This window comes from Carex rostrata, chromosome 26 (assembly GCF_964058835.1).
Source record: "Carex rostrata chromosome 26, lpCarRost1.2, whole genome shotgun sequence".
NCBI classification, from domain to species: domain Eukaryota; kingdom Viridiplantae; phylum Streptophyta; class Magnoliopsida; order Poales; family Cyperaceae; genus Carex; species Carex rostrata.
The window spans coordinates 7,130,855-7,155,807 of record NC_135943.1 but is presented as its reverse complement, the minus strand read 5'-3'; the positions used below and the strand labels follow the sequence as shown (position 1 = coordinate 7,155,807).

Here is a 24,953-nt window from a genome sequence, read left to right as displayed (position 1 = left end):
CTATCCTTAGGAGGTAGAGTAACTCTTTTAAATTCTGTCATTTCTGTTATTCCATTATATTGGTTATCCATGTATAGAGTACTAAAATTAGACATAAAATAGATAAAATTAGACGTAAATTCTTATGGCATGGAGGTAACTCTACTAGAAGAAAATACTCTTTAGTCTCATGGAGAATTGTGTGCAAAAGTAAAGATCAGGGAGGCTTGAGGGTTTTAGACCTTAAACTTATGAATAAGGCCCTTCTGGCTAAATGGTGGCATCGGTTTCTAGATAATTCTGTTTCTGGTAGATGAAAAAATATTTTGCTTAGTAAATATGGAACTAGAACTACTCTTTCTATTAGTTCACCATTTTGGCGATCAATCCTAAAAGATCATATGGTTATCAATTTATGACTAAATAAAGAAATAGGTAATGGTAAAACAACATCTTTTTGGTTAGATAGATGGTGTAGCGAACATACCTTAAAAAATCAATTTCCAAACCTTTATTCTATTGTTACTGATATGTTTATTTCTGTAGGTGAGGCATTTTCTACTTCTTGTTTAAGTTTGTCTTTTCAAAAGCAAATAACTGGTATTTATAGGGATGAATTGATTACCTTGCACCACAAGTTTCAACATTTTACTTTGTCTTCTCATTTGGAAGATAGATTGATATGGCGATGGTCACAAGATGATCATTTCACTGTTCATTCTTTTTATAAATGGTTAGAATATGGTGGTATTCCAAATTCTGATTATGTTACCATTTGGAAATCTCACATCCCTTTAAAAATCAAAATCTTTCTTTGGCTCGTCCGATGTGATAAAATTCTCACTAAGGTTAACTTGGCAAAAAAAGGATGGCCAGGAGATCTCACTTGTGCATTTTGTGACCAACATGAGAGTGCTGACCATTTATTTATACATTGTTCATATGTACGCTTCATATGGAATTGTATTGCAACATACAATTCATTCCCCTTTACATGTAATTCTTTAGATGATTTATGATTACTTGATGCTTCTGTCCCCTTAAAAGATAGACTCCTCGTAGAATTGTTAAGGAGAGCTATCTTATAGAATGTATGGTTAGAAAAAAATAGAGTTATTTTTAATGATAATACTACTCTCATTTCTGCTAAATCATTAGGGTTTAAGATAATCTCTTTAGCTACTTTTTGGTGTAAGTCTAGCTCTGACAATTCATACTTAAAATTAAGTCGAATGCTTCCATGTGATGTTAAGGACCTTCCATATCAGATACTGGGAGAGGAAGAGGAGTCCACCCAAGCTCTTGTAGCCGGCAACCCCCTAGATCATATGTCTGGAGATGAGATGTCGGATGAGGATTTATTGGATTACTAGTCTCCTAGGATATGATTGCTTTTTGAGACTTTTACTCAGGACCGGTCCTGAAGATTTTGGGGCCCGGGGCGGGATAAAAATTTGAATCCTTTATATAGGGGTGTAAATAAATCAGATATTATCCGATTTCGTTTGGATATGAATCAGGAAAATTACTTAAATTATCTGATATGTATTCGTATGGGAAACTATCGATATTTGTATCCATATCCGAAAAGTTATAACGGATAATGATACTATTTAATAATTAACTATTGTATCCGCACCCATATTCGTATCCGAAAAGTTACAACGGATAAGGACACGGTTTAATAATTAACTATCCGTAACTATCTTTATCTGACCATTTACACCTCTACTCCACAAGAAATGATTTGTTAAATACCAATGATTTATTACTTATATTTTAGTTGCATGGTATTGATATATGATCGTTAATGTAGCTAGTTCAAGACTCTCTTTGTTTTTTTTGTTCTGTATGCTTAGAAAAAAAACATTATTGATCTTGAATTGATATTTCTGATTAACAATATAATATTAGGAGATGAATAGTGACTAATATTTTGGTAATATGATATATGTTTTGTATCCAACAAATTTATTATGAAAAATATTAGATCTAATTGTTAGTTTGTAATAATCTAGAAGTCAATAATACGATAAATTATCATAAAACTTTGTTCATGAATTGAATGTTTATTTATATATCATTTTGTTGCCTTGAGTATTATTGAAATTATGGATCATTTCGAGTTCATGACTGAAATTGTGAAACTCCATAATATAGATAATATATACTCTTAAAAGTCACTGACCAAGGTAATTAGCAGGAACACTAATTACCGCGATAAGGTTAGCATGTGGATTAAAAGATGGTTAAGTTTTACAAACCACCTGACACGAGATGTCATTTTAATCACATGGATACATGTTCTAGGAACATGGTATTTGACAGACCCCGAATGAAACATTAAATAGAATTGTGTTCGTGTCATTTATATTTTCATTCAGTGTCAAGTTCTACAGTATGAGGTATTTATCGTTCCCACTAAGAAATATGTATGTGTGAGTGTTATCTAACGCTGTCCGTAAAAAACAGTCATAACGGTAGCATTTCCATATGTATAGCTTAGCTGAGGAAGTGATAGTCTGCCAAGAATACTATTTGTCCCTCGTATCTCTATACGAGCTATAGCATCACTAGGCCCCTTGGTAGAGTTAGATTATCTGCATGCGGTATAATTACAAGAGTAATTATATTTGATAATCTACTCAAGATCAAGAAAATATACAGTTAGCAAGGATGACACACATCTACCTTGAAACTGATCTGATAGCTATGAGACAGAAGAACAGACACAAGTAAATTGTTTACTGGATCGTGATATTGTACAGTACATCATCATCTGTGTAATTGGATGGTCATTGTGTATACTGTCAGATGCCTCCTATGATTATAGAAGTTAAAACAATTTTAATTCTATTTACCAACATAACACAGATCCTATTGGGTCACACCATATAGGAGTTAATCGGGGAATCTTATTGTGATTGATTATAAATTGGTTATGATCAATATTAAGATGGTTATAATTAATTATACGTGTTATAATTAAATTATATTTGTCATGTTAAAAATGACAAAGCAAAAACTAATGATTATAATTAGTTATACTTGGTATAATTAATTATAATTAATTGTACGTTATTTAGAATGACAAATAGAAACACAGGTTTGTTTATAAACGTGTTTGACATGTTGTATAAAAATTATCAAACAAAAACCGTAAACGACTATAATTGTACATGACAATTATACATATTTGATTTGGATAGTTACTATTTACTATTCCTTTGGGTTAATGGGTTTAGAATCCATTAAACAAATTCAACCAATATGAAATAGCAAAATCCAAATTGGATGCCTCATCCAAAAGGGAAAAAAATGTAATTTTGTCAAGTACGGGGGTATTTCGGTCTTTTGGCGAACCTCCTCATTTGCCTATAAATAGAGGGGCATAGGTGAAAGAGAAAAACCACTAATTCACGTGTTAATCTGATTACTTCGTTAATTGGATTTCTCTCTTTCTCTATTTACGGTTTTTTGATTGGTGAATAGTGTTTTACCGAATTTTCGCGGTATTTCAGATTTGGTTTAATTAGCAAATCTGATTGAAACGAATTTTTCGGTGAATAGTGTTTTTGCATAATACCGCGGTTTATAGTATTTCTGGCAAAAAAAATAAACCGCTCTCTGGTTAGTCCTGGTGGATAACCAATAGAGGTATCACACGTGTGATACTCCGAGTCGATTCCTTCCCTGGTGAGGCTCTACTCGCTCGGTCTGCATTCCAACTGTGATTTGGAAACAAGGTATAAACATGTTATATTAATCTATTTAATTGATAAATAGATTTAATGTTTTAGAAAATCAATTATTGAGTAGATCTGTAAATAGGATTAAACGGATCTTCTTGATTCGTTTAATCCGTAGCTTAAGGTAGATGTAAAAGTTTTGTTTTACTCTTTCCGCACCTTAAGCATATAAATGGGTTTGAACAGTCAAAACCCCAACATGATTAATCAATGGGTTTGAACAGTCAAAACCCCAACATGATTAATCAATGGGTTTGAACAGTCAAAACCCCAACACTATTAATCAATGGGTTTGAACAGTCAAAACCCTACACTAATTAATGAATGAAAAAAAAAACTATATTTAGATATTATACTTTACTAGAATGTATATTGGTATTTTTTTTAATTATCCGAATTATATTCATATCCATCCAATATCTCATCCGTATTCGTATACATTTAATATCCGATCCGTATCCGTATCCGTATCCGAGACTATCCATATTCGCATCCGTATTCAAAAAATTATAACGGATAAAGATACAATTTGATCACTATTCAATTCGTATCCGACCGTTTATACCCTTACCTTTATATACATATATTATTTTATTAATATGTCAATAGATCATTCCTATTTATAGAAAAATTTAGAGCTTTTATATATACAAAATTTTATTTATTTTTAATATATACAAATAATTTTTTTTAATATATATATACTAAAAAAAATTTTGGGGCCATCGCCCTGGGTGCCCTGCCCCAGGACCGGGCATGCTTTTACTTTGCTTAGTATTTATTTTGTTTCCATTTTAGCTTTTGCTATGGTACTATCTCTACTTGTATGCTTTTATGTTTGTTGATGGTGATATAAGACTTTTCATATTTGATTTTGATACATATTTTAGGTACCATATCAGATATGCTTGATTTCTATGAAATCGATGATGATACCACTATTTTTCAAAAAAAAAAAATATTGCAATTAGCTATTCACAAAAGTGCAGCACTTGTTGAAACTGGCTATATATTATATTCCTGTGCAATTGGACCACCCCGGCCCGGCCCTATGGAATTTGGAATTAAATCTGATTATATGTATTAATAAAAATATGCACGTATAATAAAAATATGTATTAATTTTAGAAATTGTGATTGTTCTTATTAGTTTTATTTTGAGCTGACAAAATCATTGGAATAACGTGCATAGTGTCAAAGTTCTTAATTATATCTATATTAGTAATTCGATTATAATATAATTTGAAAATAATTTATTCTTATTAATTCTATAAATAATATAACAAAATATTCTACATTTTAAAAAGAAAATAATATTAATAATAGTCACGAATAATATGACATAAATAGCATGTCACTGGTACAATTTGACAAGTATCTGAACATGGTAAAAAAATATAATATAGTTATAATACGAGTATCATTCAAAAATAATAATTACTATTAATAAAAGTAAGTATGAACAGATGAGATCCAAATTCAAATAATGCCAACCCAGATCTGTATCCAATCAAGGGATCAGATCCAAAATTCCAAATTAGCTGCATGCGCTCTTATAGAATAAAACCAGCAGATCCATCTCATGTATTCTATTCTTCGAAACAAAGCTTGGAAGCTTTTGGATTTTATATGGCGCTACCCAAAGATAAACAAGATTTTTTTTCTAATTACTTGGATTAAACGCTCTTATTTTTCCCATCAAACTTCACACAATTGAAGACTATATATCTCAATTTATCTCGGACGCTTGGAAGAGCTCCCTCAATTTTCTAATTATTTGCATTAGTCATTATTTACCCGCTACTGTTTTATTATCCGACAACTATAACGAATAAAGGTAGGATACATATAAGATAATTCATAACGGTAAGAATAAAGTACATGTAAAGACAATTTGTAAGACGTACATAAATAAAAGTGTCTTCACTCAATCCTAATCGCATCCGTTAACATCCCTAAATACAGAGGCAGATCTACTGTAGCACAGGGGGGCAGCTGCCTCCCCTGGATTTCGAGTTTTAGTGGTGATCTATTAGTACCGATCGACTTTGTCTCTTTCTGGAAAAAATTTTGCCCCCTTCTGGACGTTTGATTTGTAATTCGGGTTAAATTTAATGTTAAAATCAAAATAAATTTCTTAAATTATGATTGGTAATATTAATTATAAGTTATAGGATCATAAATTATAAGTCAGGGTATTGGAAAATATAAGTCAAAACATTATTTTTTTATCGAATACCTAATAGTTAATGGGTTTAAATCCGATAAGTTATTTGAATCTGATTCGATATTTTTTTGCCTCGCCTCCTGACGAAAATCATGGATCCACCCCTGCTTAAATATCCCTATACAAATTTAACATTATTTCTTATATTTTTTTTTAACTATTAATATTTTATTTGATTACTTTAAAAATTAAATTAATCAATATATCTTTTAATGGACATATCCATTATATTTTAACGTCCTCTTACTCCCTTCCTCAATGGAATCCATACTCTTGCCGAAAGAAAATATAAACGTTGGCAAAAGAAAAGAAAAGAAAGTAATATATTGAATAAACGTTGTTTAATCATGCGATCGTTATCTGCTGCCAAAAATACATTTTCGTGTGCCAATGGATGTGTCTGATATTTTATTATTAGGGGGAATTTCACGTATACCCCTCAGAAACTTCAGAATTATAAATTTCTGTCTCTAAACTTTAAAATTGCATATTTATCCCTCTAAATTTTAAAATCTCATAAATTTATCCATTTTATTATCTTATATATTAAAATTCATTATAAATTTATAAAATGCTCATTTTACCCTTAATTAAAAGCATAAAACATCTGTCGAACTCAAATTTCAATATGAAGGGTTCCTCTACCGTCTGATATGTGTGCGTCACAGTAAGATTTGTGTGTGTCGCTTCAATATACGTGCGTGTTTGCTTTAATATTTGTCCTGATCTTGCGCACGGATCTTAAAACAAATCTGATCCCCACGCATGCACGTCGCTTCAATATCCGTGTGTATTCGCTTGAAGAACCATGTTGATCTAGCGCGTACAGATCTTAAAGCATTTAAGATGGTAGAGAAACCTTTTGAATTTAAATTTGAGTCTGACAAGCATTTTATACTTTCAATAAAAGGTAAAATGAATATTTTATAAATTTAGAATGAGTTTTAATATACAAGAGAGTAAAATGAGTAAATTTGTGAGTTTTTGAAGCTTGGAGGGTAAATACACAAGTAATTTTGAAGTTTTTGAGAGGTATGCGTGAAAATTATTGGTAGGGCATCATCTGCCAGTGGTGGCGACAGGGAAACTTGATGTTTTAAAGGAGTGGTGATCCACTCGAGCGAGAAACGGACCATGCTCTCCTCATAGCAAACGACATCAGCAATGACTACATTAATTAATTAATTCTCTCCAAGGAAAACTAACGTTTTTTAATTCACACTGCATGCTTGTCAGCACAAAATTAAATATGTAATGGGAATGTATCTAGGGGTGTCAATGCTACCATACGGGTAGGGTGGAGCCATTATTCATACTCATATCCACTAAGAATTGATCTTATCCATACCATATTCATACCCGTTAAGAATTTGCTTTACCCTACCCATATCCGTTAAGATTAACGGGTAACGAAATGGTAGTGGACGAATAACGAATAATACGTACAAATATAATAGTTTTATTATTTTTACAACTAAACTATCAAAACTTATCATGTCATACACATACAATCACCATTACTAATATATAAAATTAAAATATAAATATACAGTCAATTCTAACTTATAATTTTGTACAAAGTAAAACAAATCAAAATCGCAAATAACTCTTCTAACAAATTCAATTCGTTAACTAAGTAACAAAACATTCATACATTTTCTCATGATGTAACATGCATACATTTTCTCATGTTTAGCATAATATTCTTCTTACAATATTCATACAATTTTCTCATGATGTCATGCATACATGTTTAGCATAATATTCTTCTTACAATAACATACATACATTTTCTCATTATGTGATTTATTTTATATAATTACCCGTTAAGGATACAAAATAGCATTTATCCCTACCCATATCCAAAAATTATTATTCATATCCATACCCAATAAGCTAACAAAAAAAAAAATCTTACCCGTACCCGTCCTATCGAATGCGATACGAGTAAGGTAAATGGCTAAACGAGTATCATTGACACCCCTAAATGTATCAGTAGATTAGCATTAACAATGTAAAATGTGTTGGGGATGAGAGGTAAATACCAAGGCTGTACCACACAAATAATTCTAAGAATAATTTTTTCAAACATCTTGTGTGCATACACCAATACTCAAATAAATGGAAAAATAGAGAGTCACACAAGAAATAAGAGAAGACACAAGATTTTACATGGAAACCCTTTCGGAAAAAAAATCACGGGAGCACACGGCACAAATTCACTAAATTAAAGGAGTCTTATAAGTACAAGAGGTTAGAACTCTCAATAGCACTCTCTCTCTCTTGTTATCGAGAACCGTGAAAGGAGTTGTAAGAAGTGAACAAATCACGTCAAGAAGTGACATGAAATGAGGTTGCTGAATCGATCACCCAAGTGGAGTCTTAACTTGTGTAGTTGACAAACCCGACATCACAAGCAATGAACGAATCGATCACCCAAGTGGAGTCTTAACTCGTGTGGTTGACAAACTCGTCATCACAAGCAATGAACACTAATTAATTACTAATAATAAGAATAATGAGACGTTAATAAATTATTAGCACATTATGAAAATAATTTATTGGCCCATTAAGCAATGACCACTGATTAGTAGCACATAAAGTCTTAACTTGTTCGCTAAATGCTCGATTTAACTCGCTAATTTACAACTCCAATCAGTTTCAACTCAAGTTCGATGACTCGTTTAATAAATGAGCTAAGTTTAAGCATACTCCAATTTGCATTAACAACTCGAGTTACACAAAATTCGTCTCAATAAATCCCATGCTCTTCTAAACAATTCCTAAGTTGTTGTTTGATTTTTTTTTTTATTAGTTGTCTTATTAATTATGTTTGAATTGTTTATTTTTAGATAAACTCTTAATAAATTATTTTAATTGTTTATCTTTAGATAAACTCTTATAATTATAACTAAAAAAATTGACTGATCAAACGAATTATAAACAAATTGTGAGTTAACTTGAGTTGGTAATGAGCTGAATTCGAATTGGCTTTACACTTCATTATTAACATCTCTACTCGAATTGACTCGCTCATTTACAAAATAAGCTGAGTACGAGTTAGAGATAATTGGCTCGAATTTAGCTCATCTACAGCTGTAGGCGATGACAATATTAGTGTTGAAACACATTAGAAAATAAAATGGATACATAAAAAAATGCACATGAATAGTATTCAAATTTGACATTATCAAATAATATTTCGAAATTTTGTTATACTTTGATCATGACATAACTAATATACTGTTGCTATCTTATAATAAAAATATAATCGCAACATATATAAATTTGACTTAATTAATTACAGCACGCTACTGGAAGCTGCCTGTAGAAACTCCGAAACTATGCCGCACTTGCGATATATAATCCAAAACTCACGCTAAAACTCTAAAAACAAGTACAACAAACTTCAAGGTAAAATCAAATCCGATATTAGACCCAACACCCCCTAAAGACACGTTGCTTGCTGCAGCCCCGCGTTGATCTGCTCACACCTCAGAAGTCAGAGCCTGACAAAGTATTCTACGGTCTTTTATTATGTACGAGACCATAATAATAATTCAATTTAGAATCATCCAAAACCCAAAAGCCATTTTATCCCAGAAGCAGAAAACTCGGAAATTAAAAATCTGAATGAACATTTTAATTTCTGCCGGAATGGACAACTCTAATTACAACACCATGCAAAAGAATGATACACGGGCAACGGATAGCATGCACAAATCATTGTCATTTAGATATGATAACCCCCTATTGTTATAACCACCAATCTCCAAAAACAGCACAGAAATCTTCAAACATGTTATGTTTACCATAATAACAGGAAAAAGAAACAAAAATAAAAGTTAGGTGTTCTAGTACAATTCTGCCAGATACTACAGAGGTAACACATATGTACACACCTGGCACAGGGAAAAAAAGAAACACTGCAATGATAAGGTTACATGTTGTTGTATACTTGCCCACTACTCTTTCCTTCTTCTATCCCTACCCTCTTACCACTTATAACTGAAAATTTACGATTATACCCACAGATACACTCGATAGACTTCTACATTTCCCCCCTCAGCACTCAAGTCCCTCATTGAGCACAGACCCTGTAAATTAGAGTTAAAATTGAACTTAGCAAAATGGGGAAATGTTATCAAAACTATGTATATCAGTACGTCCACACTATCATGCTCAAATACTAGCCAAATTTCACGTAAATGTCATGTGATCAGGTTACTAAATTATCATGCATGTTTGAAATCTTATATTGTTTGCAAGAAAGTTACCAGTGCTCAAAGGGCAGTCCTAAGATAACCTGCAAAGGAATCGATGAAATTGCTCCACTTTAGCTGCATTCTGCCTTGAAATCTGTGACTGATCAACTGTTTGACCAGCAGTGGACCCACCTACAGAGATTATCCTTCTCTTTTTTCCCTTACGGATGAGAAAGTCTTCAGTGTCGAGCACATAGGAGACCTATCTCATCCCCGTCAAAAATATATAAAAAAAAAAAGAAAAAGAAAAAAAAAAACTTAGTTAATTATACTCGGATAACATTCACAACTTGGAGAACTCAGGGGCACAAGACGCGCAAAAGCAAACAACTACCCAAAAGTCATAGAAGAAAAGAACTTGTAATGTTATGAAACTGAAGGTGATACCTTGGAGGTAGCACACATTAACTTATACTCCAACCCATTGGTGACCTTGACAGCCTTATTTGAAGCCGAAATTTCATCTTTATCCCTTGATTTCCTTTTATTCCTGTAAGTAAAAGCATTTTAGTCCAACAAGTGTAATCTTCAAAAACAAAAGAGCAATTACTAAGAGGATTATTTACACAAAACAGAAATGAAAATGAAAAACAACCACAACAATACCTGGAGAGATAGACGGTATCAATTCCTTTGCGGTTGAATTCACCGTGAAGGAAATCCTTAAATAAATAGGACGAAAAATTCGGGTCGATTGTTACAGCTGTCGCTTCTGGCTTTTCAACCACATCCATTAGCTGGATGAATAGCTCTGAAGGATTCAAACACTGCAAAATAGACAAAATGAATTAGAAAAGAAGTTCAATATTTCATAAGCCTCATTAGATGTAACAGTGTATACTTAATCGGATGTAAGTTTTATCTGCATCTTACTATCAAAAGCGACTAGACTAGTCTACTTAAAGTAGACACTGTCACCAATACATATCAGCATGTACTATATAATAAGGATAGTATTGAATGCTAAGATAAGGATCGTTTGCATAGACAGCATATCAGGATGCACTGCAAATGGGTAAAGTGTGCATATACTAAAAATAAAGAAGGTCATCATCACCAGCAAACAACAATGATAATAATAAAACATATTGTGATTTCCAATTTCAGAAAACTATATAAGGGTTAAAATGGACGTAAAAGAGAACATACACATTCAATACGGTAGATGCTTTCATCATGCATAAGCACGCGTGCATTTTCATAGTAAACAGTGTCAGAAAATTTCCCTGGACCTCTGGATTTCTCATACATGTACAACTGCAGCAGCTTGTTGTCCATCTCATCAGACACCATTGCTTGGAGCTGGTCAGATCAAATTGAAAATAAATTTCATTTTCTAAGAGGGGAAGTAACAATAAAATATAGAAAAGATATAACAATTACCTGCTTCACAACTTTATATATCAATTTGTCCAATGTAAAAAGAACATAGGACTGAGTTCCAATAATGGCCCTGCAGTCATCTTCAAACTTGGCATTATCTGATGAACCATCCAGCAAGCTAAACAAAGCACTCATAAACCTACAAACAAGAGAAGAAAGAGAAAAGGAAGGATACATATTTGTTAATGACTGGGACTTCAGAACTCAAAACATAGGGGGAAAACCAAGTAATCTTTGTTTCGAGTAGAAAAACTATGAAGTAATTGAACCTAACTACTAAATGACAGATTCAAAGGTACAGATTTATGGAAATAAAAGTCTCCGGGAGTAATGCATTACTTTGCGTACAAATCTGGGGGATTCGTATCCTTTGATGTCCTCCATTTCTTCTCCGAGTCTCCTGAGTTCTTCTTGGCTGAAAGAATTCTTTCATACAGAATCTGCAACAGTAGTCAACCGATCAGTATCTATAAGCAAACACAATCCCAAACTATTAGAATAATGGCCCTTGGGGGCAGAAATATGATAAGAAAAATTCGGACCTGATGAAGCCGGAAGAGTATGTAAAAGGAGTCATTCCCATAAAATACCCTTGATGCCTTCTCCTCCATGGGGACATGCTTGGTGACTGGGCGCACAAAGCGATCTGAGTACGGTACTGCAGCCGTTTCTTTCTCATCCACAACCCCAATTGCGGCACAATCTGCCTCACCCTCGCTCTCTGCCCCACCTTCCTCATCTTCTTCCTCCTCCTGGTCCTCCTCCCTTGAGCAATCCTCCCCCTCCCCGGACTCACTTCCCGAGCCTTCCTCCCCATTCTCTGACCCATTCTCATTTTCATTGTCAGAGTCCTCCGCAGATCGGTGTGCACTCTCCTCATCAACTTCCACATCATTTTCAGTTCCAGTGGGCTTGGGTTTTGGTGCATTGGAGGGGGTGGCAACTGCGGAAGGAGGGTTGGGGGTGGAGTCAAAGGCAACAAAGTTGTCTTCCTCAAAATCTGCATTAGGTGAGAGTTCGCCTTCTTCTCTCTCAACTTTTGCAGCTGTGGTAGCAAGAGAGGGAGAGGCCTTAGTGGAGTCAGTGGCTGACGGGCCATTCATGAATGTCTTCGAACCATCCCCTTTCTGCAAAAAGGTGAAAATTGACAAAAGAGATTAAAAAAATTCATTTAGAAAACTGAAAGCTGTTATAGAGGATATGTTTATCTGTTAGCACCAATATATAGCTGAATGTTCTATGATCAATGATACGCATACAAGCACACAAAAAGTTCTCTGATGAATCATTTTTCCCTTTGCAATGTCTATTTGGGATATGTGTCCACATGTACAAAACACTTAATAAACAACTCGGTGTAGAGTGGTTCTCACCTCTACTGCCAGCAAGATTTCATTGGTTGCTCGAGGTGGCTCTGTTGCAACCCCAGCCCCATGTGCTGCACTCTTAGATGGCGTACCAACCACACCTAAATTTCCGAACATATTTACGAGATAATATAACTAGAAACTTAATTTTTGCACTATTTAAAGACATAGTCATATTCAATAGAAGTTTTCACAAATAATATCTACCTGAAGCCACCTCAGCACTACCTCTACCATGAACATGACTCCCATTACCAACAGTATCATGGGACATGTTCTCCCCCTTTGATTTTCCTTCAATCAGTGCGGCCCCACCATTATTCTCAGCCAAAATTGCTATACCCGATTTGCCCCGGCCCTTGGTTCCACTAGGTTTAACCACCGCTTCCTTATCGTCTCCACCCTGACCACGAGGCTGGACCCCCAGCATTGATTCCAGGAAGGTGGTCCAGATTCGCATGACCTTCTCCGCTTGATCAGCTGAGGTGCACACCTCCCCGCAAGAATATTTTATTATTTTATACAGATCACTATGGATCTCCTGATCAGTAAATGCAAAACTCATGTCAGGTTGGAGCGATCGGTTTCTCCAAGCGGAGATTGACTGAAGGATTTCTGCATCCTTCCTCTGCTTCTCGCTGTTTTCTTTGATCTCAGCCAGCAAGGCTAGAAAAGAACAAAATAAGGAAATTAGTATATCTAAAAGAAGGAACAATAATCAAACAATTTTCCTTGTATGGTAGATCATCAGATCAAACCACAAAGATCCATAGATTAACCAAAAATCAAATTTTGCAGCCTATATTCATATTAGGTCATACCAGAATTAAATTATATACTGGGCAGAGGTCAAGCTCCATTTTGGAAAACGAAGACCAAAAAAATCATTTTACATTTTTACCAAAACTTCAACAAAATTATTACCATCTCGGGTCCAACAGGGTTCATAATTTTCCCTAAACTGAACAACCATATCTTCATAAATCTGCTGCTGCAAAAAATTATCAGAGACAGATTCATCCGGATCTGGATAACAATCTGGAACCGATTCCGATTCAGATACATGCATCAGTTCCAAACATGTCTCATGTTCAGAGTTCAATGAGTCTTCATCCTCAAAATTGGAAAGGTTCCCAAAAATCTCATCAAGTACTGTTGCTTTGAGAGGATCCATCCTCTTTTTTTTTTGTTTGTTTGGAAAATCCCTAGAAACTTGAGAGAGGAAGGCGCATGGGAAGGAATTTGTGGGGCAGGGGCGAGCGAGAGGTATTTCTTTCTGAGAGGCGAAAGAAGGAAACTGAAGAGAAAGGAGAGAAAGGGCAGGGTGAAGAAAGTGTTTAATGTGAGGTGCGTGACACTAACCGACAATAGGTATCAGACATTCATGCCTCCCCAGTTTCTACTAGAATGGAAATCTCCAGTCAAGACTAGATTGCAAACAAAAGAGCCCAGTGATGCCTACCAAAATGGACAAACCAAATTCGGAATTATCAAAACATTTAACTACTGTTAATTACCTTTTGTGCTGAGATTCTTTGTATCCTGTTGCTTAAAATAGAAGCTCCTGTGGTCAAGTGACTTGTGGTAATTTTTTGCGTAAATTTCGGCCCAAACCTTGTTGAAATCTGAACGGCACCTGGACCATTCCTCATCCTTCTGCTTCAGGCGGGTCAGTATAACAGGCAATGCGAGGCTGGCATTCTTGCGCAGGACATCCATCACATCCAGGCCATGGTCCCCGTATAGCCGTTCAATGCATCTGAAATTTAATGCTACAGAAGAAAACAGATAATATAAGTTAAGAAAAAGATTTTGGTACTTCAAGTTTGTGTCTAAATTCAACGCTGTACAAGAAAACAGATGATAGAAGTTCAAAAAAAATATATATATAGCCGTTCAATGCATCTGAAATTTAATGCTACAGAAGAAAATAGATAATATAAGTTAAGAAAAAGATTTTGGCACTTCAAGTTTTTGTCTAAATTCAATGCCATACAAGAAAACAGATTATAGAAGTTATAAAAAAAAAAATTAGGTGCTCTCAAGACCCATTTAGTTGGTTTGAGTTCAAGTTGGGTTAAGTTGACCAGCAGGTTCTCAGGTGGGTATAACCAGAAAAGAACTATGAATTCAGCAAAATTGAATAACAGAGTCCAAACTCATTTTTCTTTTAGTAAAAGTAAGAGGTTATCTGTTACGCGGAGGTAGAGGACATAAGAGGAAGCAAGTTACTCACGAGTCAGGTGCTCTTCAATTCGAATAGGGCTCTCAGGCTTAACAGAGTTGTCATGCATCTTTTCTAAAAGCTCCTCCACACGTTTAGTTGTTGCATTAACAGACTCCAACAACATGTCTAGCTCGAATCTGACAAACAATAATGTCAAGAAAATTCAGCGCATAGTTTCTGCAAGATTTTTTTTTTTTTTGGTCACGCTTGAGAATGTTCATCTCATTTTCTTCTATTCATTTTTTTTCAGTTTTGTATTGGGCAGGAACACACGAAGAGATGTGGCCTACCTGTCGTCTTCGCATCTGAACAAGCTCTCCTCGTACTGGTTCTTGCGCATGTGCTTGAAAGAGTAATCTTCACTTCCAGAAGTTACAGAGACCCACACATCATTCAGCACTGACACCCCGAGTGGTGTTCTACAGCTTGCTGGAGGCATTGGATACTGAAGCCAAAAAAATATACATCATTTCACCACCAGAAAAAAAAAAGGTCTCTTCCATAAAATTACAAGTATATATAAGCCATATTTATGTAATAAATTATTCATGGTATTTTTCCAATTGATGTATCAACAACTACAGCATACTTTCACTCTACTCTGCAGGCAGGCTCTTTAGTTTAACAATAAGATTTCAGATAGTTAACAGGGTTAAAATCAGATGATGGGAGGGTACTGCCATTGGCATCAAGCATGTTTCAAAGGCTAATGCTTTTGTGTTCAATTATAAAACAATGGCCATTTGACCACCTATTAATTTGTACAAATATGACTTTTAGTTAATTTTCAAGGTGCTAAAATCAACCTAGTAAAGATGTTTCTAAATAAAAACCAAACTGAAAGTACAGTACATTTTTGGGAAGAAGACGATAGCTAGGAGTACACTTGGGAGAATTGGAGAGATCAAGTTCAGAGATTGGCTTGCAAAGGTTGTATTTCTCTTTGCTGGGAGGGGCGGTCTTGTGCGAAGGCCCCTCCTTGGGAACTCCAGAAGTGCCCTTGTCTTGCCTCTCCACTTCCTTCTCCCGCTCCCGCTCCCGATCACGGTCTCTTTCTCTCTCCTCCTTCTCCCGTTCCCGCTCTCTCTCCTCCGGCTTAGCAGGCCTCGGCATTTGCCCTTCATTAATTGCAACAAGCTTATAAGTACAAATAAAACCTCGGTGTTTGTTATATAAATAACTGCAGACTGTTAAGCCCCCACTTAAGGGCAAGTTTACTTTCATCACAAGAAAAGGTATCAATTTCAGAATACAAATTTATAATTTACCAAAACAAACAAGATGATTCCAGTTGAGCACATTTAAGTAATGAAACCAGAATAAGAAACTTTACGTACTTTTGTTAATGCCGGCAATAAACTCATCTGCACAGAAAATAAATAATCTCTCAGAATCAACAATGAAATAAACAAAAGTTACAAGGCCATAGAGGGATATTCTCATACCTAAGTTTTCACAATGAGTTAAGAATTCGTTAAAGCCCTCCATTAGGTCTGGATACTTCCCAAGAAGGTCCCCTACCTGATAAAGATCACAACAAAATTATGTACTGCATACAATAGAAAATTGATACAAATAAGTTTTTCCCAGAATCCTCTCAAAAAGAGTAGAAATGCCTCACTTGTATTAGAGGATACTGAGATTCAAAATATTTCATCAGAACTCACCAGGTTTTTCAGTTCACCGCGGTTAATTATCTCCTGGCTATAGATGTGAAGGCATTTCAAGAACTCCTGGTACGTACTGGGGTGCAGTTTCTCCTTCACCTTCTCACAGTATTCAAACTCTTGTGGGTAAGCACCTGAACAATGAGAACAGATGTAGAAGAAGCATTATAAGATCAGGTTTGTGCAGGTAAATCCATTTCATCAAATACAAGATCTGGTTTGGCCAGGTAAGTCCATTTCATCAAATAAACAAGCAGCACTGTTACTTAGCAAAAAAATATATATATCTGCTTACTCTTCAGTGCATTCTTCTCATTGAAAGATGAGGATGCAACATACAAATTACTGTTAGCATCCGTGCCCTCGCCAGGAGCCACATGAGCCCGCTCGTCAGAGGGGTCCTCTGCCCTTCTGGACCGTTTGCGGGCCCCACTATCAGCCACATCATGCTCATTATCTCTCTCTTCCCGGTCACGCTCTCTCCTGACTCTACTCTCCTCTTTGCGGCTCTCTCTCTCCTTCTCCTGCCGCCTCTTTCTATCATGCTCCATATCCGGGCGATCCACACTGTGGTCGCGATCCATGGGAAGAGGAGTATAACTTCTTTCCTTCTAAACATAAAAGGAAAAAACAAAGAACAAAGCTGATCATATTGTAAGCCATATAATATACTAAACGAAATAGGCTAATTACAAATTAACTCCTTCATATAATTCTTGTTACAAGTTTCTAACCAACCCAAATTAAAGAATTCGATATGTATTTAGTCTTTAGATATACGGCATCAAGAATAAGAAAAATTTCATACAATTTTATTTTTACAACTTTCAAGTTAAGAACACCATAATCTATATATAGCGGATAAAGTACCTTAGGCATAATAGAGGTGCGGTCGTCTCGGCGTACAACCCTAGCCGGCGATGTGTGCTGGTTAGGCGCCACTGATGAGTTGTCCGGCAAGAAATGTGTGAACTCATCCAACAAATCAGGATGGTTCTCAAATAATACAGCAACCTGCCAAAAACCAAAAGCAAGTTAATCATGTACTCAAAACTCCATATTTTTGCCAAAGTGAAAAGTTGATGTTGTATTATCTTTTAATTATAACATCAAATAAACTCTGACCTCTCTATAGACATCTTGAATGGTCTTGTTCTCCTTGCGATACATGTTAAGGATGTCAAGAAAAGACTTGTATACATGATCCTCATCATGGAAACGATTCTACACACATAAAAAGGGACTCTCTGGTTAAAAACACATGAACCAAAAAGATTACTAACATTTAACTTTTTTTTTTCTATTCCAAGGAGCTCCTCAGAGTAATTACTTACTTTAATTTTGTTAACAAAATTAATCGCCTCATCAAACTCCACAGGCTTCTTCTCGTCAAACTTGATTTCATATCCCTTTGGCAAGAAATTGTTGAAACCAAGAATTAGATCACGGTTCCCTTTGAATAGCTCTTTGACTCTCATAATCACCCCATTTGTATCAATCCTGCAGAAAAGAATGATGAATAAATTGTTACTTAAGCATATGTACCAAATTTGGTTGTTTAAATGTTCAATTGCAAGTAAAATGGTCATTGAGTTAGGAGACATAATTAATATATACATCAGACCAGTCAGCTGTCAGCACTATTTCTGCCAAACAGCGTTGAGTCTGAACGTACAAAGGGTATAAATTTCTTAGTAAATATCCATGTATGTGAGAGAAACCTGGTAATGGCCTTTAAAATGGCATTCTTATTCTAAATTTTACAGTGAATTCAAAGATGCTTTCCCCGAGAAAACCTTCCCTGATCATGCCAGCAAATAAAGTGCTTGTCAGTAAATACGCTTACGTAAGCATGACATCAAATATGTGTCCAAAATTAATGCACTTTTAAATGCATGAAACTTGTCTAACAAGCAACTAATACTACGTGTTTGAGAGGTTATGCAAACTAAAGATAGAGTAACGTCCATGTGCATCATTATTACATGGCAAGATAAGATACCTTTGGCTCTTAAAATCCTTCATAACCTCTAAAAACTCGTCATATTTTCCCTTCTGGTCTTGAAATATCTCTTTGACCCTTTTCAGATAATCCAAAGCATCATTGGTAGTCAATTTTGCGCCGCTCATAGAAGCGGCCACTGACCCTGGTGGTGGGGCCTGCACAACAGTTGGCTGTGATTGCACTGACCTGAAGGAGAATAAACACAGAACATAATTTAGATCCTTTATTACACACCAAAAGGCAAAATATTCCAACTATTTTTAACCTAGCATTTGTTCAATCTGATTTGTTAGTACTGATATATTACTATAGAATCATTTCTAAATTTGAACTCTACTAGTAAGCTTCTATTTCTTATATCAAGTAAAATCTTTTCTTTTTATTTCAATGTTGACGACGTACTTTTCTTACAGTAATTCTTCTCAGAGCAAATAAGTACATAGCACACAATATATTTGAACAAATATAAGTATTTGGACAACAATATATGAGAATAATTTGCCAATTGCATTTTATGTTGTCTTTTGGATGAACAAGTTTACAAATCTAATTCTCCAAGCTCTATTTACGTACGGACAGGTAACAGTGACATGAAAATAAAATAAAAAACATAGCAATAGATTTTTGTGGATTGCTGGCAGATTATATTAACAAAAAAAGGGCCTAAGTATACCCAACCATGCAAAAATAAAAAAGGGAAAAATAAAGTTGACAATTACCGTAAGTCCTTTTTTTCTTAATTAACTCTAAGTTGATCTTAAATTATAATTTCTGAAAGATAGATAGATACAATTCATAATTGTAAGGAGAATAATATAATAAAACTCCCAGAAATCGTACCAAATCAAGCTACAGAAACAGCAAAAGATTAACTATATTAACAAAATAGAAATAAGAATTTAAAATAAAGAGAGAGCTCACGGATCCGGGCGAGCAAGACCAGGCCGCCGGAGTGGCTGGGGCGCACCACCCATCAACTCCCCCTTCATCTATCTCTAAATCACTGTCCTCTCTCTCCAATCCAAAGGCTCAGATTCGATCTACCTTTTAGTGTACTTGTGGAAAGGTGGAGGCAAAGAAACGATTGAAAGGAAAAAAGAGCCGCAAAGGAGATGAATAGACGAGGTGAGTAGCCGCTTATGATCACCGGTCGGGAAATAGTCCACCTCCCCGGCTCAACCACGGCCGTGCGTTTCCAATCCAACGTCTGACTGCGGATCTATTTGTCGCAGTAACTTCGGTACAGAGATACAGAGGGAGAAGAGAGAGAGAGAGAGAGGTTTTCTCTCTAACGACGATACAGAGAGGGAGGGAAGAGACGGGAGAAAAGAAAAGGGAAACACAAGAGAAGAGAGGCGTTTGTAAAATTGAAAGGAGGGGAAAAAAGAGAGGAGGAGATTATAAGGGACCGAACGAAGAGAGAGAAGGTAAGGGGTTGCTTATGTTCACCGAATCAGGAAACTCCTCCTCTCGTCTATGAACCCATTTTAAATTTTGGTTTTTTTTTTTTTTTCAACCTTCTAGTTCTGGTTCTAGGGTTCAAAACTCAAAACTCGTCGTGGAGGTGGAGGTGGAGGATGCTGCTTTTCCTTTTCTATATTTTACGGATATGATTTATTTCATATTTCAATTAGATTACTCAAATTAATTTGTTTATTAATTGGTTACTAACTTACTCATATCATATTAGCTAATTTATGATTGTTAATTATTTTAATTTGGAAATAGCAGGAAACATGAAATTCGGTATTGATTAATTGGCTTTAATTTAATCGACTCAATGTCTAGTTTATACTTTATACATACACTCGATTAATAGATAAGAAATTAATAATATTATTTTTGTGGCTCTTAAAAATATTGGTATTGGTGGGGTTTGTAATTGTATGAATAAATATTACCGTATTTTTCCCAATTCCCATCGTGACCTTGCAAGTTTTTTTATATTCTCTTCCTTGCCCTTGCCCTTGCCCTTGCACCAAACATGTTGGGTGAATGAGTACGGAATATGACCGACGCAACCTCCAATTTTTGTTGATTTATTTTCAATTGTAATAATTTATCGCCCATTAATAATTTCTTCTTTAATAATAATTTATTAGTTACTTGCTAAAGGAGGGAGGACGGACGCTGATCACTATTATTTAGAACAGACACTAGATTGTAGAAATAAAAAATAATATATGTGTGTGTGTGTTGAAATGCACATATCAGAATTTTTGTCAAACACTAGTGCAGAATACACTAAAAGAAAAAGAAAATTACTTGCAACTTAATATTTATGCATAAATCATCAATACACTAGTGCAGAATTTTTGTCAAACTATTAGTACTCTTTTTTCGGCGCATATAAAAACTAGCTTGTCAAATAATGTTTTCATGCAAGTCCAAAAAAGAAGGCTATTTAAATTGGATGTAGCTGAAAAAGGCTCAGTTTTCTTTGTTTGAAGTCCCGTTTGATTAATTGGATAACTGGTAAACTGAGTGCGGAACCAGTAAGGCAGTAAGCCCCTGTCGTTAACCAGAGAAAACCCTAGGGCTTAAATTGGGTCTGGGTCGAATCATATAGCACACAGGTTGTTATATTTTATATTTTATATTTTCTATGGGTGTAATGTAAAATTTCAGGTCCAATGTCGGTCAATTGCGGTTGAACAAGACTCAACACAAAAGGCTATTATATTTTTCTCAATTCTCAACGCTACATTGTTTTTTTGCTGCAAAAAACAATTAATTAATCTTCTCCTTCAATTACGATCCAACGGTCAAGGATTTACCCCTCGTGTATATATATATATACATGCTCGGAAGAACAACTCCCAGAAACTTTCAGAGCGAGTAAAATGAAGAAAGGTTGAAGAAGAAGGCCACGCCGGTGTATTTTCGCAAATACCCGGCGAAAATAGTTTAATTAGAGACTTGTTTGTAGAAAGATTTAAGGAGCTGGTGACGCAGATGAGAAAATTGTGAGGTTGTTTTCAGAACCCGTGCTAATCTGACGATTAACCACGCGAGGATAGATAGAGTCATAATGTCATAGAGAGAGAGGAATTGGGCTCCGGTTTGATCTCCACCGTTTAATTTGGATTGACGGGCTTGATTGTATTTGGGCTCAGAAATCTCTGAATTGTTATATTGGTGACGCAGAGATCCTAATCCTAGCTATAAACGACAAATACCAATAATAATTTCATCTTCCACATTATGATTGCTAATTGAACTCTAAAAACTTGGATCCGATAAATCAAGAGAGATACACCTGATTTTTTTTTATTATTGTTAGTGAACTAATCTAATCTATACAAAAACAAAAAAGTTCAAGAGCGATTCAGACCAAGTGCGGTGCGGCGGCGGATAAGTGACCAAAATCAAGTTTTCTTCTTCAAATTTATGACAAGGAAAAATACTTTGCGTCTTATTAATACGAGCTTACCTGAGATCAGAATTTTGAAAGTAGAATTAAGAACAATTATTTATTATTTGATTTCTTACCAAACTACAAGTATAACCAACCATATAATTGTACCCCACGGATTAATTTGAGCATTCATCGATCAGAGCCGTCAACATCCAACAATCAACGGTCCGATTTAGATCAACCTGTAACACAAGTTCGGCTAAAAGTAAAATACCTAACTAAGCTCTTCAGCTCTTGGGATTTATCAACAATAGCCAGGTCAGGTCATCCAAGAATTTGAACAAGTTTTTTATATATATTCTCTTGGGATTTCCCATTATATTTCAACTTTCAAGAGCATGTAGAACGCGTTGTAAAACAATTAGGGTTTACTTGTCAGGGGCCCGCAACACGAACTGGCTCACCTGTTTGGTTGCAGAGAATCCTAATTCGCTCCACTTTTTCCCAAAAGCTGGAGCTGGAGCTGGAGCTGGAGGGGTATCACTTTATAGATATGAAATGAAATGAAATTTCTTCGTGCATAGATTAGCTGTTGATAATAAATCGGCAAGTTTTCTATTTGTATACATGACGTATATACAAAGTTTTCGTCGGCTTTTGGTTTTCAATTTTCAAACCTTTATTTAATACTATAGAAAGAAAGGTAATTCCAAGGGGCGAATATGAGTTAAATTCTTTGCGCACGCTCCACGCTGTAAAAATTGTTATGCACCTACCCTACCTATCCGTCAAATTTTACACAGGTCATAACATTAATTTATGACTGCATGCTATTAGTTTTGGCGGGCTCCACCTGACAGACAATGATTCTTTTCTGATATCACAAATTTAGTCGTACTGAAACTTAAACCGTACCGTGCGCTCACTCAAAACGCAAATTTAAAGATATTGACAGAGCATATTTTGTTTTATGCAGCAGACAGCTGATAGAATCAGAAAAACGCTACACGTGATTCATGGACTGCACCAAGTAAAAATTGCTCTGTCAATATCCTTACCATATTATTCTCTTCAGAATTCAGATTAAAAGTGGTTAAGATAATTGAATTTAGACAGTAATTAGAACCCAAGATACAATTTGTTTCGCAAAGTAAAGTAATTAATTGGTTAATTAAGCGACATGCAGCTGACAATTCTAGCAAGTTCTTCATTATCTCTGCACCGGATAACAACGAATTAATTCGCCTGCAATTGTGACCGAATTAAATTTAGATAGAAACATAAATAATCTATACACACAGACCATTATCTTTGTAGAACCACCTCACAGCGATCAATATCGATCATCTTGTTATTTTTTTTTTGTTTTAATTTTATTTTGCAGTTTACAAATTTACACTCTTCGTTGATAATTTTGACCAAATTTGGAGTCAAATTAGCCAGGACCAATTATTATTATTATTATTATTATTATTATTTTTTTTTTTTTTTTTAAGGACCATGACCAAATTCAATGAACGAGAAGCTTCTTCAGAACAAAATGAACAATTCAACTTTATAATCTTCACACCGAAAATTGCAGAAATCGAATCCCCAGATATCCAGTTGCAATTTTTAAATATAAAGTGTCCTTTTAATCTGGTACGAATTTCAAAATGGACTTGTACAGTTTTCTTAGAAATCGAATTAAGTCTGATTCAGTTAGAATTAATCTGGCCGTTTATGTAAATTGCACTTTAGGTACTTGACGAAATACATACTAAAAAATAATCAGATGGCAGTAAAAGTATGAATTCGGATTCCTAATTACCTGAGGCTGAGGTGCAATATATAAATCTGGACACTTCTAATTTAGCACAAATCTCAAAACGAACTCTCTAATAGTTTCTACAGGCATCTAATTAATATGATCTCTTCCTTCATTATATATTATATATTGTACCTCAGCCTCCTCAGTTAAGTTTTTTTGTTGGTGGTGTGTGTGGAGTGGACAGAGGGGGGAGGGAATTCAGATCCAGTGAAGTAACTCAATCTTTGAGTTTTAAATTGGAATTATCTGATTTGAATCTGTGATAATTTATTCGAACTAGAGCGCACACAACTCGAGAGATGAATTCGATCAGAAAGTAATCTCAAACGATGGATTCAAATTGAATGGTCCCGATCCAAAACTTAAAGATTAGATTACTTTACCCCTTGTTTGGATGGAGAGTAGAGAAAGGGAGGGAATGGAAAGAAAATAAAACTTTTCATCAAATCGTATTTGATTGACAAAATTATGTTGGAAGTGAAAGGTTTAACCTTGTATCATTCTAATTAATAGAATTAGTTTCCCTCCCAAATCCCAATTTGAGATGTAGCAGATGGAAATAAATTTTGTTACAAATAACTTTAGAAAAAATAACACAAATGTCCAACCTATGTTATACATAATATAATTTTCATACAAGTTTTTTACCACAATTCTACATCAACTACCAAATTTGTCATTAACCTTCTAAATTTTAATCAACCAAACAATAAATAAGATGAAAAAAAATTATTATTTTTAATTAATCATTCAAATGCAAAAAAATAAAAAAATATATTAGTCTTCATTTCTATTCCATTCGCTTCTATTTGACCTCCCCTTCATTCCTCTGCTCTCCATCCTAACAGAGTGTCAGTCAGGGGATATGAACCAGGGAATACGGACTCATAAAAGGATTGTACATTTATTTATTGTA

General features: G+C 34.8%; 1 protein-coding gene across 4 annotated transcripts; it reads right to left on the bottom strand.

Annotated features, from left to right (window-relative positions):
• Positions 1–9,743: 9,743 nt before the first annotated feature.
• On the bottom strand, positions 9,744–20,283 carry LOC144544262 (paired amphipathic helix protein Sin3-like 3). 4 transcript variants are annotated; one of them, XM_078292719.1, is made up of 23 exons: positions 19,791–20,283; positions 18,867–19,055; positions 18,199–18,364; positions 17,990–18,088; positions 17,735–17,878; positions 17,160–17,475; positions 16,865–16,998; positions 16,643–16,718; positions 16,535–16,561; positions 16,050–16,315; positions 15,488–15,642; positions 15,207–15,334; positions 14,488–14,742; positions 13,178–13,636; positions 12,977–13,071; positions 12,146–12,730; positions 11,943–12,043; positions 11,604–11,742; positions 11,370–11,522; positions 10,827–10,987; positions 10,608–10,710; positions 10,233–10,422; positions 9,744–10,052 (listed from the first exon to the last, which is right to left on the bottom strand). In XM_078292719.1, exons 1-22 carry the CDS (start codon positions 19,856–19,858, stop codon positions 10,252–10,254), a joined length of 3,990 nt encoding a protein of 1,329 aa, XP_078148845.1. In that variant the 5' UTR covers positions 19,859–20,283; the 3' UTR covers positions 9,744–10,052; positions 10,233–10,251. The 4 variants fall into 4 exon arrangements, with proteins under 4 accessions (XP_078148845.1, XP_078148843.1, XP_078148846.1 ...); XM_078292717.1 differs by having other exon boundaries at positions 10,262–10,422; XM_078292720.1 differs by having other exon boundaries at positions 17,160–17,472.
• Between the last annotated feature and the right edge of the window lie 4,670 nt (positions 20,284–24,953).

What these genes read in the sequence shown, in the direction of transcription:
- LOC144544262 (XM_078292717.1), bottom strand. Translation starts at nt 19,858, where the DNA reads ATGAAGGGGGAGTTGATGGGTGGTGCGCCCCAGCCACTCCGGCGGCCT. An exon ending in CCCCCAGATTTGTACGCAAA is followed by an intron (nt 11,743 to 11,942) that starts GTAATGCATTAC and finishes TCTTGTTTGTAG; the next exon opens with GTTTATGAGTGCTTTGTTTA. An exon ending in GATACCGTCTATCTCTCCAG is followed by an intron (nt 10,711 to 10,826) that starts GTATTGTTGTGG and finishes TTTTACTTACAG; the next exon opens with GAATAAAAGGAAATCAAGGG.